Here is a 14,709-nt window from a genome sequence, read left to right as displayed (position 1 = left end):
TTTAACGAGCGTAACGTTGGCTTATACTAGTGCTGGATTTTTTAAATAACTGATACACAATACAAAATAAAACCACTAGACTTCGTGTTTCCGGAGTTGAACATGTTTAATATGTGGTCAGCAGAGTATTGGCGCATTTAAATCCAGTGGTTGACCGAAACCAAAGAGTCTGGTTCTCGTTTGAACGTTGCCGTGAGAAGGGAGCCAGCTGGCTCTCTGTTTTGGGCCATCGGGTGGAGGGGTGAGCACCCTGCAAGCTGCTGGGCCGTGAAAGCTGTCCTTGCTTTATCTCTGACAGATAATTGCTTAAAAAGATTGATGTCAGTCTTTGCTTGGTTTATAATTTACTTTAATACGAGTAAAAAAGAGCTTGAGCAAACACCCTGCCCATAATGTGTAACGTCTATTTGTATGTTTTGTCTCAACAAGAAGTATTATGCAAGTATAACATTTTAATTTCAATATAACCTAGTTATTATACTGTGTGATCTGAAGCAGAGGTGAAGTTTCAGCCAATATTGTGATTCCACAATTTTACAAAGACCACAGTAAATTCATTGTTAGGGAATTCGGCAGATTAAGAGATACTGAAAATAAGTATTGTAGCTCTAGTGTAACGCTAAAGTGTCTTCCTGTTTTTTCCCAATTTGTTTTTTTTAGGATGACAACAATGTAATAAGTGTTGGCGACCTGCAAGTGCTTCAGTTCCCGCACACTGGATCTCTCACAGCACCCAACAAGAAAGATGAAGATCCAGGGACAGCCTGAGGGTGCACGGAGGCGTCTGGATTTAAATGCTGTCGGTGAGCTGAGGGGTGTGGAGGTCACCCGTGGACGGGCCGGGTATGGCTTTACTATTTGGGGACAGAGACCCTGTCTGTTGAGTGGCATCCTGGAGGGAAGCCCTGCTGACCTGGCGGGTCTCAAACAGGGGGATCACATCATGGCCATCAACGGGAACGACGTGTCCACTGCTTTGCATGAGACCGTGGTGCAGTTGATTGGCAGCTGCAAAGGACCCTTGCAGTTGGTGGTGCATGCTGCAAGCCGAATCATGGGTAACCCCATTCTTAATGATGCCAAATTTGGGAGTGGACCGAAAAGTGGTATTTTCCAAAAGGCAGGTGTTGTCCGCACTATCTCGCATGATTCAAGCAATTCCTCCTTTAACTCAAGTCATGCTAGCACCACCAAACAGAGGCCGGTGTCCGAGCCTGATATGTCGCAGTGGTCTCAGTGGAGCGGACAACAGTGGAACTCTTTAGCTGAGCAGCGACACGAGGAAACCTTCACAGCCGGGGACACAGACTCTGTGTTTACAGACTCGGAAGAAGCTAATTCAGACTGGGGTGTGTTAAACATGACCTTGGTGGTGGGCTACCTGAGCTCCACAGAGCTTATTTTAAACACTACAGACTCAGAGGAGGACTGTTTGAAAGCCATACGGGAGCGAATCCGATTGTTGGGAACCGAGCAGAGCACCCACACTCTGGTGATGATGAAGATCATGTTTGACTGCATCCGACTTTGTGACGATGCAGGAGCTGTTCTGGCAGCGTTGCCCGCTGAGAACCTGGTTTTAGGGGCCGTGTGTGCTGAAGACCCACGTTTTTTATGCCTGGTCACTACAGCACATATAATCAATGGCCGTGTCCCTGAGGATGGTCCTCTGCGGGCCTCCTGCCATGTTTTTTTCATCGACCCAGAGCTGGGAACTCACGGCGACCATATAGGTATTGCCGGACGCTTTGGCTTTGACTGCACTCCAGATCCAGATGCCTTGGGCTGCCTGGAATTCCCTCAGACTCCCCAAGATGTTCTTCACTTTGTCACAGTGCTGTACAGTGACATGGGGGAGGCTGTGGAGAGGCTTCGAGTCAAACTTGACATCGAGACTCAGCAGCAAGTCAAGGAGATCGGCAGCGGGGGCAAACAAGGCAGCGCCAGCAGCAATGGGGACAGTGGAATTGGAAATGCGTCCCCCCCTGAGGAGAGAACGGACAGGGATTTCCCTTCTGCCGTCCGAAACCACCCTGGAGCCCACCTCCCCAGCTGTCCATGGGATTATCCCCGGACTGAAGACCTCACCCCAATAAACCTCTCCAAGAGCGGGCAAAAACTGAATCCCGAGAACAGTTCCGGCACACATTCCCTTTCAGAGTCACTACCTGGCCCTGATTCTCTTCATAGCTTTTATGGGGGTCCTCCACCCAGGCTCGAGTTCCAGTTCAAGCCCCCACCGCCTCCCTTGCCTTTGAGTAAAAAAACTAACTTAATTGGAGACCCTCTCAGAGGTAGCCAAAGATGGTTCTCAAAGCCAAAGTGGTCTAAAGCCCTAAGCGGTGATGCTGAGCCCTCGGTGATCAACAACTGGTCCTCCAGCCTCGGCCTGAGCACCGGCACAAATAACTTGCCTCCCCCCATGAACCAGATCCCCTCAGACAGGTACTGCCCAGCAGAGGTCATGATGCTCCCTCCCAGACAGGAATGGACCAGAAAGTTTCTTGATCAGAGAGAGAAACAGCAGAAAGATGACAGCACCAAAAATGTAAGTAAAACACTTTTTTTTCACATTCCAAAACATGTCCAATTATTCATCGGAATAACAGGAAAAATTTGGGCAGTCTGACAAGTTCAACATGTTTTTAGCATCAGTTTACATGGTTCCTGTCTTGGTGCTCATCTTGTGTACACATAGCTGTCTAAGTTATGGTCTAAATGAATTGCTTTAGTGACAATAACTGATCAGTCAATGCTAGTTTTACTAATTTGTAACCACTATCTTGGCTGCAATTCATTTCTATTTGAAGAAGGTATTAATTAATTTACCTTAAATCAAAACTTGATTTGTGTGGACTTTCCGAGACATCTGATTTGGAGTACTGCAGAGACTTAATTTTGCTTACTTATACTGTATCTTTGCACATCTTGTCCTTATTTTAGCCATGTGTTAATGAAAAATCCTTGGAAGCACAGTCACACTAAGACATCTGTTTTAGTACTTGGTTTATGTTTAACACAGCGACACAGGAAGTATTAAATGGTCGGATGGAGTTGACTTTCCAGACACTGAGTGGGTGTTAGTAAGCCTGTTTTGGAGGCACCTACAATGAAATACAATCCACCTCTTTTTAAGCAGTCAATTGGTGCCGAGTGTGAATTGAACTCAAGAAAGCACCTGTTTTAAGTCAATGATGTCATTGTTATAACCATGCAGAGAAAGGGATTTGTTTTATGTAACTATCCTTTCTGCCCACAAGATGGCCCTGTTTATCCACACAGTCCCGTAAATGAGGAAATCCATAATGTTTATGCAGAATCTCACAGAATATTGAACTCTCTCAGCCAAGGGGATTAATACAATCAGCCATTAGACGTGTATGTGAATATGCCGGTAGCTACAAATATAAATTCAGGTAATTTCAGGTTTTGTAACCAAACAGAGATCTCTTAATTTTTCTACTTTACTTTATCTATTCCGTGACATATTTACTCCAGCTTTTATCAAATTCCACTTCTGTGTTACTCCACTTCGTCCTATCCATTTCTTCCACATATTTATCTCTTTCCTGTTCTTTTTCTACGTTGAAAACATATCGTTTCTGAACTTTCGTTGACACTATTTATTGGTGTTCTTTTTGTATTTTATTTTCACAGGCGAAGCATTTAGCTGTGTTTACAAATCAGAAGCAGATTGTGTCCCGCATTAGATCAGAAAGGAGACAATCTTCCACAGGAAGCCGGCAAATTACAGGGTAGAGTCCGTGTCATGCAGTGGTAATTATCTGCAATTCTTCAACTCTCCATCAAAGATTAGACTCCGCCTCTCCACTCATAAGAACAGGGGTGTTTGGTGAAACTGCTTTATCTCTTCTAGAGTGATGATCGGCAGACAACTATGGTGGTTTTGTCTGATCTCTTATAATGGTTTAGTAAGTGCATTTCCAGAGAGTGTCACCTCTTATTGGTAATCTTTAATCATTCATCCAGACCAGTACTGTCAATACAATCGAGTGTAATGACATTCATTTGAAATTAATTTCAGTCTCTTGGATTCAGTATTGTTGACTGACAAACATTCTGTTAATTCACAATGAAATACAAGCTTAAGGGTGTTGAATACACTGTCTATGTTGTTGGTAGTTGTGTTCTTACTCATGTGTTATCCCTTTATTCTCACAGGGCTCCAGGTTTTGGGGTATGGGTGTCATGCGTGCCTCCAAGCGCCGCTCTTCCAAACGAATGAGCTTAGCACGATCACTGGATGACCTTGAGGTCGGTGCTGCGTTTTTATGTTTCATTTATTTTTCCTCAATGTTCTCTTCTCCTGTATTTTGTCTTTTCGTTTTATTCAAAACAGAACATTCATGTTCGGTATATATTTTAAGCTTTTAATATGATTGTGACGTCTTCCACAAAAGTTGTTTGAAAATAGAAAATCATCAGTGGTCTGCTACATTACCGAGGACATTCAGTTGAACCCCCACTCCCCTCTCCTTTCTCATGCTGCTCCACTTTCAGCTCTTTCTCAACCTTTCATTTCCGTTGCCTTGAACTGCTAAACTTGTGGCACGGGGTGGCTCACAAAGTGGTCTTTGTGTGCACCAAGAGGCGTGGTCCTGTTTGTTTGGCCTCGCTAATGAGCACGACTGCACTGCTAAATATCGTGCACACATTTTCTCATTTTGATGTTGCTAAAGGAACTCATTCGCATGCGGGCATTACTCATGCACACTGATTCATATCCACAGAAATACACGCACGCTGGGCTGTCCTACCTCTCATAATTGCCCTGAAAGCACACAAACAGACACAAAAACAAACCAAATACTGTGTTGTGTGTGTGTATAGCAGGCGCAGACACACCCTCCGACCACACATTGTACTCATGGAAGCCCTCTACAGGGTTGTCCCGGCGCACTAAACAGCTCCGTTGGTGAAAAGCTCTAGGTTCAGAGCAGGTCTACCCCTGTTGTACAGCCTCAGGATTATATAGCACAACTTTTTATGCTTTCTTTTATTGTTGATTAACGTAATGGTTATACCCCTCCCAATCCTTACAGTATGCTCAAATACAAGAAACTTGTTTGGGATATTTTGTTCTAAAGAATTCCATCGAGGCAGTGTTTTTTTCTCTTTTTTTTTATGAAACCACATACCTTTGAACAAGTTGGTAATTATGCATTTTAGTTTTGTTTCTGTGCTCCAAGTCGGCCGATGTGCAGAGATCCCCTCACCCTGTTTGTGTCGGGGTTCTGTCATGTGTTTAATTTTATTCAGTTGCTATGGTCATGGTTTCCTAGCAGTTCACAAATATCCCCAACAACTGATGCATCCAACAGTTTCCCATGATTTGTTAAAAGCAATATATATATATATATATATATATATATATATATATATATATATATATATATATATATATTTTAAAGAACTGAGTAGCCATAATCACTTTTCTACTTTACGCTTCTCGTGTGGAACTATTTCTCACCGAACAAAATAACATTGGCATGGACAGAACGCAGGATGCTTTCACACTTGTAGTATTGTGTGGAGTTCTTAGTTACATAATGAGTTGTGCACAATGTAAAACCTGGACTTCACACACATACTCTATTAGGAGCTCTATTAGGACAGGCTAGTATCAGCTCTGGCCTCTCACATGCAAGCATTATGGGTAATGTTACATGATCATGCTCTGACATGTTGGCTGTTAAATAAATTGCAAAAAGACAGCTGAGTGTGACTAATGCTCCTTGGTGTAGGTTCACGCTGTGTTCTCATAAGACATCTTTTGATGACAAACGGAAGAATGTTCATGTTTAATTGCCTTTTGCAAGGAAAAAGCCCCCTTTTTTTTACAACCTGAATGGGAAACCATTTCCATTTCCACAAGTGAAAACAATCACGGCTGTGCAAACAGAGTTGTGCACTGTTTGTTTGTGCACAGAGCCGTATCGACTGTACGACGTTCAATTTCCCCACAAGACAAACAGCTTAGACAAAAGTCCCTGCGACCAATATATGTCCCCATCTGGACATTCTTCTGTGGAGAGTGCGTACTGTGTAGACTTTATGCAACAATATAATGGCAACAGTATTTCTTAGTTCTCAAAAAGTATTGATTTCAGGTCTGTGCGGTGACGTCTGCAGACCAACACGCAGATGTTATACTAATCCAATTAGCCGATATCTGGAGATTATATCGCTCCACCTCCTGTGAGATAACATCCAAGAAATCCGATGGTTTGTGGTTGTTCTGCATCCGGCTCAATAGGTACTCAGACTGCATCTAATCTTCAGGAACAGGGCATTTTACTAGGTGCAGTTTGAAGTCACGGTAGTCCACCACAGGGGAGGTTTCACGGTTGTCGAAGGGGAAATTAGACCCTCACGTATAGCGCTTGCCCCAGGACTCTTGTTTCAAGGGCTGAGCTTCAGCTTCATGGTCAGAGATCTCGTGGTGCACTCCTAAGAGCGCCTGCCACAGAAAACTAAAAAACACTCCAATAGCACTACCAAGTGTGTCGTTAGAAAGGCCTCCACATGCACACGTTGGTGGTTTTGCTTCAGCAACAGATTTTGGCAAACGTCTCTCTGAAGAGCCGTTGCATCAGACGGGGAGAGACGGCGAAGCCGTTGACCTTGACTGACTCCTCGCCTCTACATATTCAGTGTGCGAGTGTGCACTCGAGAGGTTGAAGTGGTTTCTGGTCTCTCCAACGTCTGTGCGTGTGTGTGTTGTTGTTGTGTAGGATTTTTTCCGAGAGACTGTTCTCATGCAGAGCTTCGAAAAGATACGTGATGAGCGCTCAGCCAGCGCATGCATCTGGACTCACAAGGACGCCGTGAGACTATTTTGGAGAACACGGTCGGCGCTCGGGGCAGACCCCTGCGGGTAACCCCGGGACGTGGCCTCGCTGCCTGTTGCGGACGAGCTCGGAAACCATTCGGAAGCGTGCGGCCGCGTCGTGCGTCACAGTGGCTAGCACAGGAATGAGCCTATGTTGTTTTTTCTCCGACACGTAGCCTTTGCGAACCCACAAATCGAGTCAACAATGTGATCCCCGTAAACGTCGGTACAGCGTTGTGTTTGTATCGATTAGTCTTCCTATCCTGTTTTTCGTTGTCAGATCCCCTTATGTTGGGGCATGTCCAAGAATGTGGCGCTTTGTACCTCCTGGTCTTATTTCCACGCCGGAGCTTGTCAAGAGTCCGGCTGCAAAGGCATCCCAACACACCACGCCACCACTGTGGAGCCAGTTGTCCTACAGTGTCCCCTGAGGTGAAAACATCTGTTCATGTGACTTTGTCAAAGTGCAGCGTTTTATACAGGCGATGCATGCTGGGGGAAATTCTGTGGCACCTCTTCTCCTGCCCCATGAGTGTGAAGTTTCTCCTCTCCTCTTAGGTGTTGGAGACATTAGCTGCTCTTGTTGGCGCGCCTGCGGGTAATGGATCTTTCTTGTAGGCGTAGCAGAAACCAGGAGAAGGCATGAAGACGCAGAGAGGGAAAGAGGAGGAATTTACAGCGAAGAGAGAACGGTGGAGAGAGAGAGAGAGAGAGAGAGAGAGAGAGAGAGAGAGAGAGAGAGAGAGAGAGAGAGGGAGGGAGGGGGAGAGAGAGGGAGAGGGAGGGAGCAGGCAGCAGTGGAAGAGAGAGGGAGCTTTTGAACTCCCAGTAGCTGTCAGGATCTCTCGGCTCTCCTGCGCGCGCTCTCTCCTCCCCTGTAGAGCTCCGTCTCTCTGCACCGCAAAAGCGCCGACTCGCACGCGCACACGCACCGCGGAGCCCCGGCGGATGGATCGGTCTACCCGGAGCGGCCGTGTGGAGCAGCGCTGAGGGACGAGCCAGACGCACACGGGCGACATACATGGAGCAAACTTTGACTCTCAGCCCTGTAAGTCTTGCCAAGGAAATCCCGGAGTCTGCATGTTTTTTTTTTGTCTGTCCGTCCCGGTCGCGTCTCTCCGTCTTTGCGCTCTTTGGAGCTCCTGTTGCTCGTTTGAGCGGCATACAGTGGTTGGCTTGTGTGGTCTGCCGGAGGAATGTTTTGACCGATGCCAGCGGGACTCTCTCTCTCTCTCACACACACACACACACACACACACACACACACACACACACACACACACACACACACACACACACACGCACGCACACACACACGCACACACACGCACACACACACACACACACACACACACACGCACACACACGCACGCACGCACGCACACACACTGCGCTGCTCTATACAGAGAGATGTGTCCGAGCATCTATATCGGGATGCACGCTGACTTTAAATTAGACGGCGCACTAAAAGGTTGTTTTGTGACCTGATCCCCCCCTGTGCCCCCCCCCCCTCCCCCACACACACAAGTTTATACTCGTAAACTGCACGCTTACGGGTTGCTGAATGAAGTGTGTGCTCTGTTGCGTTTCATCCTGATAAGTGGCTCGTTTTGTTGTTGTTGTTGTTGTTGTTGTTGTTGCAATCACTTGGTGGCATTAGGAGAAGTTGTGTTAAGGTGTGAGGGAAGCGGAGGTCAGAGGTCACTGTTGTCTGATCGAACTGAATCTTGCATTTTTGATTTGAGGGGATCCTGTAAGAGCTGCAGTTTAGTTTGAACTTGAAATGGTTGCCTGTGGTTGTTCCTTGCCTCTGCCCCTGTGCAGGCATGTACAGATCTGATTCACCAGCCCTCTGAATCATTTTACTCAAGAAGATGTCAACATGACTACTGCCTGATCTCTTGTGGCTCATACAATATGTTTTAATCCAAGCAACCGACCTATATTCCTCATGAGTTGAATCATGAGTATTATTAATAGTCCCGTTTGTTGCTAAATTGAGATGCCGTACTTCATTATATGAAGTCTTCCTTCTATTCTTGATGTGGAGTGTTTCATGATTTGAGAGCATAAGCGTGAATTTGTGTTCCTGGGGATTAGCTGCAGAGAGAGAGGCAGGAGAACACGACACACTTTTATCTGGCTGACATCACACGGCCGGCTCTGGAGTGTGGGTGGACGTTCAGCGCTTAGGAAACGTGTCCTTAGGCTAGCACCAAGCAGCCTGATGTTTCCTGGATGTCTCCAGTATGACTCCTTCTCTGCCTCTCCTCTCCTGCAAGAGGTTTTTTATTACAATTACGTCTGTCTCCAAACCCACAGACTGGGGAAAAACAGTACATAAACACAACAGAACTTGAATAGAAGTTATTTAACCGTCCAGCTGCTCAGGGTATGAATATGCAACAGCCAATAACCAGCTGGCCAGATGTGGCTGTGGTTTGCTGAGTTTGCTGTTTGACCAAAATGTGACCACGGAAAATACCCGCCGCCTCGCCATCTCTGGACGGAGACGCACTGCAGCTCCAATATGGGCCGTTGTCACACCAACGCTATGACATCATCCATCAACATTCAGGATTACGATGTATTTATTTAAATGAGTTAACCGCACAGCGTTTCATCATCCCGTGCTGATTGGCGATAGGAAAGAGTCGCAGAAGCAGGACGTAATGAACGTGGTGCACAACTTCTGGGGGTGATTCAATGTTTACCTTCCTCAATTGTTCTATTATTATTCTCTGCACCACTGAAGGTGAATCTACTGCCAAGGGCGTGGAGGTTACTCAACAAGGAACGGCTTTAGAAGTGCCAAAGTCTTGTATCACCTCCCTGGAAACAGTTTAGACATGTCTGGGGAACAGTGGGCTGCTCGTCGTGCTCAACACTTGACTTCACACCTGTAGCTCTGGCTTTTGCTTCATGTCTGGTCTTTAAAACATTGAGCAAGGCGGCTCGTCTTGTTTGAGCTGGAGAGGATTGCGGTGAGGCTCGGAAAGTGAGTTTCGCTGGTGTCTTTTCGGCCTTGTGTTGGCGCAGGTTGCCCCGCGGAACCGAGCCAAAACCTTGTCCTCTTTCCCACCGTGGAAGTCATAAACATGGATTGTTGGGGCGGCCAAGTTACTCTTCCCGTGATACTGTGAGGGATCGGCTTGGCGCTCTACTTTGGAATTCTAAACACCAACTTTTCCCTTGTGAACTATTCCTCTAACATGTTCATCCCGTGGTCCACATCAAGAAATCCGATAAATCTGTTTATGTGGCTCAGTTATTGCATGACATCACGGCTTTCGGTGGAGTAAACAGCGACACATTGTTCATGCGTTGACCTTCGCCGTGTCATGGCAGTAGATAAAAAGGTTGCCTTGAAATGCAAATTATGCAGCGCTGTGTGAGTTGTTGCAGCAAAAGATGACCAGCACATGTCGCACATATTGAGTTTGAAGTGATTGAGCTTTTGAAGGAAATGCAGATGCTGTGTTCATTGTGTGTCGAGAAAGTCTGAACTTTCTGCATGCGTTGCCTCTGTGAGCATCAGCGTGCACTTGTCGCCGTGCCAAATTCCCATAGAGACAAAATGCCATCGTATTTCAGCCGAGAGGGATAAACTCTTTTCCAGTCTCCTTCAACCAGCTCAGGTTCCCTGCAGGACCAAAAGGATTAACAGTGGTAAGATCAGTGGGACTTACACAGGAAGTAAACAATTATGGCAGTTCTTAGTCAGCGGCAACATATAGCCTCGTGCACATCCAGGAGGCAGGTATTCATTTATGTATCGGCACACAACAAATGTACTCAAGCACCCAGACTTTTGTGCGTTAGACTTTCGTGTCAGTTACTCTTGGTGTAAAAAAAACAACCTCACAGGACTAATTACAGGTGTCGGGTTTCCGAATGGAAAGTCCATTTCTGGTGTTTTTTATGGAAGAGAAAGAGAGCAGTAATAGGGTGTGGTGGTATCTTATGTGGTTTACCCACCTCGAGCCCTCCAGGCTCATGTGAGCGCAGCTCTTTCTCTATGATGATGAATTGAGATGGGAGGGGTTGTGGTCACTGGTTACAGTTTCCCTCTCTGGAGTTATTCTATTTTTGTTTAGCTGTGCCTTATAAATGACATTTATTTGTTACTTGCATTTCCTTTTACCTAACATTCTTCTTTTTTTTTTTACTCCAACAATACCGTCATCTTTCCTTGCATGCTTTTAGGCTTCACAGGGAAGCTTCGGGTAGAGAGAGAGCGCTGACGTGAGCTGTACAGGTTCAGGCGAAGATCACAAGATATGAATTTACATTGTCGTCATAAATTGCGAAAGACAAATTCTGATGTCGGTTCAAGCGCCGCGTTCCTGACGCAGTGAGAAGTAGGGCAGCAGAGGGGGGAAAAGGTAAACATCTCCATTCAGAGGAATGCTAGTCCTCCCTGTCAGCAACAAGTGGTGAACACACACGCACACACACACACCGGCAGCACTGAACAAATCATAGTAATGCCGCTTTAATCCAGACAGGAGCACAGCCGTACCCATCTGCTAACCGGTTGAAGTTGGGAAACAGGCAGTACATTACTGCTGATGAGGGGGATTAAGAGATGAAACGCGTCGTGGCGATGGCCTGTTAGCACGCAAATCACTGGTGTCTTTAAAGACATTGAGAACAAGCCCTATAGGTTCAGGGGATTACACTTAAGTCTGGACCGTTATGGCTCGGCAGCTGAAGGCCAGACACGTATGCACCCAGCATCACTGTAAGGTTTGATGGACGATCTTTTGTTTATGTATTCAACCATTTTATTCAATTTGTGTTTAAATGAAACGCAAATATTGAGGTAAGTATCAAGTCCTGGAATATGGTCGCATCTGTGACTCTGGATTTCACATCTGCATTTGTACACTGTGGGGAAAAAAAATCCTACCGTTTGAATGTGAACTGAATATGTACTGGTGAAGATCATTTCTAACATTTTGAATTATAATTTTGGCAATAACACCATAACATTTTGTCTAAAAATAAAGAGCCGGAACGCCTGAAATCACATGCCTGCCACTGTCCCCTTGATTTCAGTAAAAATCAAATTAAGTGTCCCAGAATATGTGACACTAAATTAGATTATAATTTAAGTGAGGTTGAATTACACCACTGGCATAATTTCTGAGGCTCAAGGAATAGGAATTTCTCAACGGAGCACGACCGTGAGTCCCATAAATATGCTGTTGTCTGAAGGGACTCAATATCACGGCCTTTGATCTATGGACATAATACAGATAGGAAATCTAAAGGGGCCTCTAATTACAGTTTGTTTGTGTTGTTTACCATTCCTGCCCGCCTTCTATCGCTTAAGCATGCTGACCTCATCAGACCCTTGTTAATGGGATTGTGTGAGTGTCTGACAGACTTGCTGTGCCAAACGAGATGTTCCCACAGTAATAAAACGCTGGATCCTCCTGAACCGCTGAAAATCAAACACCCTGTTGTCCGACTTCCACAATCTTCACTGAGATACCGTCAGGGGGTGTTTCATAATTCTCTCCCCCGCACTCCTCGCTTGGTTGGGAATGAAATGTCTCCGCGGTCTTATCAGCCACCGCACCCTCGCCCCGTTCTGCCTTCGAAAGGAAGCGGCCTCCATGCGAATGGTCCCCTCCTGATGTTATTGTCACAGAATAGTTTGTCGTCTGCCACAGATAGCGGGGGCCGAGATTGTTTTTCCGTCCGCGCCGGCGGAGAACTTGACATTCAATTAGTCCGGTCTTGTGACAAGTGGCGCTCTCGTTTGCCGCTTTAAAGCCTGTCAAAGGTTTTATGAATTGATTAAATTCAAGTGGAGGCTCAGAGCTCACGTGGAACCCATTCGCTTTGTGGCAGCGGGCCTCTTCTGTTCGCGGTCCTGAAGCAAGAGGGAGGGAAATGCTTCTCCTGGAGACATTTTTGGGGGTTTGAAGAGTTCCAACATTTCTTTGCTCTTTGTATTGTGTGTGTAGATGAGCTCGCCCCGGCTGCGGTGGACGCTCTGCCTTAGGAAAGGGCAAAACGTGCAGCGTTGAAGTAGACTGTTCGACCTAGTGGCCTTGACTCATCAACCCTTATCTCCCATTACATACATGAACACACACCCCTCTCAATCATCAACACAACCATACACATATGACAAAACAAACATCCCTGGTTCCAAAGTGATAGACATGTGGAAACCCAATTAAAGAGGAGAAATCTACTGGGAAAACCAAGCCGTTAATTAAACGCCCTATCTCATCCATTATTCACCGAACAAATAAGGCCGTTTAATGCCAGCTCGTGTGCCATGGGAGAACCTCCGGATGAGCCGCCAATGCTTTAAGAATACTAGACCGGCCAACTAAACGGTCGGCATGCTCATTGCAGAGATTTGCCAGAAATGTGAACGGCACCGCCAGAATTGTCTCTTTCTGCCGGTACGTCAGATAGATTGCTCGAAGAAAACACCAATTGACATGATTCAAGTCGGGAGGGGAGTAGCAACGGTGCTCTGTGACAGCGGCTAACGAAGCTCAGAGTTCAACTCGTGGGCGACCAAACTTTTATTTTGCTCAAACTAAATTCATCTGGATTTAATTTAGACAGACTGGGTATTTCTTCTTCCTCTCCTTCCTCTCACTCTCTCTTTCTAAAGAGAAAGAGAGAGCCCCAACTGGAAACAGGAGAGGGGGGGAAGGCCACTGTGGTTTGGACATAGTGTGTGTGTGTGTGTGTGTGTGTGTGTGTGTTTGTGTGTGTGTGTGTGTGTGTGTGTGTGTGGAACGAAGCGGGGAGGTTAATTCATTTGATTCCTTCACGCCACTGTGGCAGAGGCTGTATGTATTGTCGGGTGCGTTGCCATGGCAACAGCTGCAGCGTAAGGGAACCTATCTTCCTCTTTCTCACCCCCCCCCCCTCTCCTCTCCTCTTCCTCTTCCAAAGTCTTTCTGTCCAGTACCTTGTCAGATTTCCCTTTCTCTCCCTCCCCGCTCTCCCTCCCTCTCTTCCTCTCTCTTTCTCTGACTTGTACAGACATGGTTTGCGGAGTTTTGGGTGGGGAATATTCAGGTATGCGTTTGCACACACACACACACACACACACATGCACAAACACACACACACACACACACACAATCTGTCTGTGTGCTGCTCGTGTAACAGACTAGGGAACAATGAGTCTCAAAAAGAGACTTTCCTTCAAGAGGACTTGGAACTTCAACACTGTAAGTAAACTGTGGTTTGCCCAGCGAGCCTCCTCTTCCTCCTCCGTACGAAGCCGGGAGACTCCTTTTGTTCAGTCAGCTGCTTTTCTCATTAATCTTCCTCGCTGGTGCTCGTCTCTCTACCTCTCAGAACAGCTGTTTGAAGCGGTGGGGACTCACGGTTGTTTGTTTGCGGGATGCTAGAATCAGCCTGGACTTGTGTAAAAGTTGGAGGTTTTTTTATTTATTTGATCGTGGTGAAGTGTTGAGTGTGTTACATTTCAATTCTCAACCCAGTTTGTGAGGGACAGAACATGCCTAAACAAGCGCAAAAGGTAATAGAAATCACTTTTTTCAAAGATCAGGAGTAATACACTTTGTGAGAGGTGGTAACGGGTGACATTTGCATTTCTGTAAATGTGGCCTGTCCTCGAAGTGGTTCGACGCCGGTGGGTGAAAGTGTGCTTTTGTCGCGGCGGCTCACTACAGAGATCAACACGAGTCTGTATCGGCGGGATCTTCTACGCCCCTTCAGGATGTGGAGTCTCGGGATGCCAGACTGTACGGCGTGGGGGCTCTACCACACTAAAGTTGGGGAGAGTATTTTCCAACTGGAGAGCCAGAGTACTCTGGCTCCACTTGGACTGGAATCGGGATTTCGTC

At 46.3% G+C, this 14,709-nt stretch overlaps 1 protein-coding gene across 3 annotated transcripts in view; it reads left to right on the top strand.

Moving 5' to 3' along the window:
- Positions 1-14,709, top strand: part of LOC137792009 (regulator of G-protein signaling 12-like) — a 33,403-nt gene that overhangs the window by 235 nt on the left and 18,459 nt on the right. For 2 of the 3 annotated variants that reach the window (XM_068587345.1, XM_068587344.1), the window contains exons 2-3: positions 661-2,548; positions 4,183-4,275. In XM_068587345.1, the coding sequence (XP_068443446.1) occupies positions 746-2,548; positions 4,183-4,275 (1,896 nt within the window). In that variant the 5' untranslated portion in view covers positions 661-745. The remainder of the gene's footprint in view (positions 1-660; positions 2,549-4,182; positions 4,276-14,709) is intronic. The other variant, XM_068587346.1, reaches the window with a different exon arrangement.

Source organism: Clinocottus analis, unplaced genomic scaffold, assembly GCF_023055335.1.
Source record: "Clinocottus analis isolate CAN_PGR_092001 unplaced genomic scaffold, fCliAna1.0.p SCAF_21, whole genome shotgun sequence".
In the NCBI taxonomy this organism is placed as follows: domain Eukaryota; kingdom Metazoa; phylum Chordata; class Actinopteri; order Perciformes; family Cottidae; genus Clinocottus; species Clinocottus analis.
This window is presented reverse-complemented; position numbering and strand designations above follow the sequence as displayed.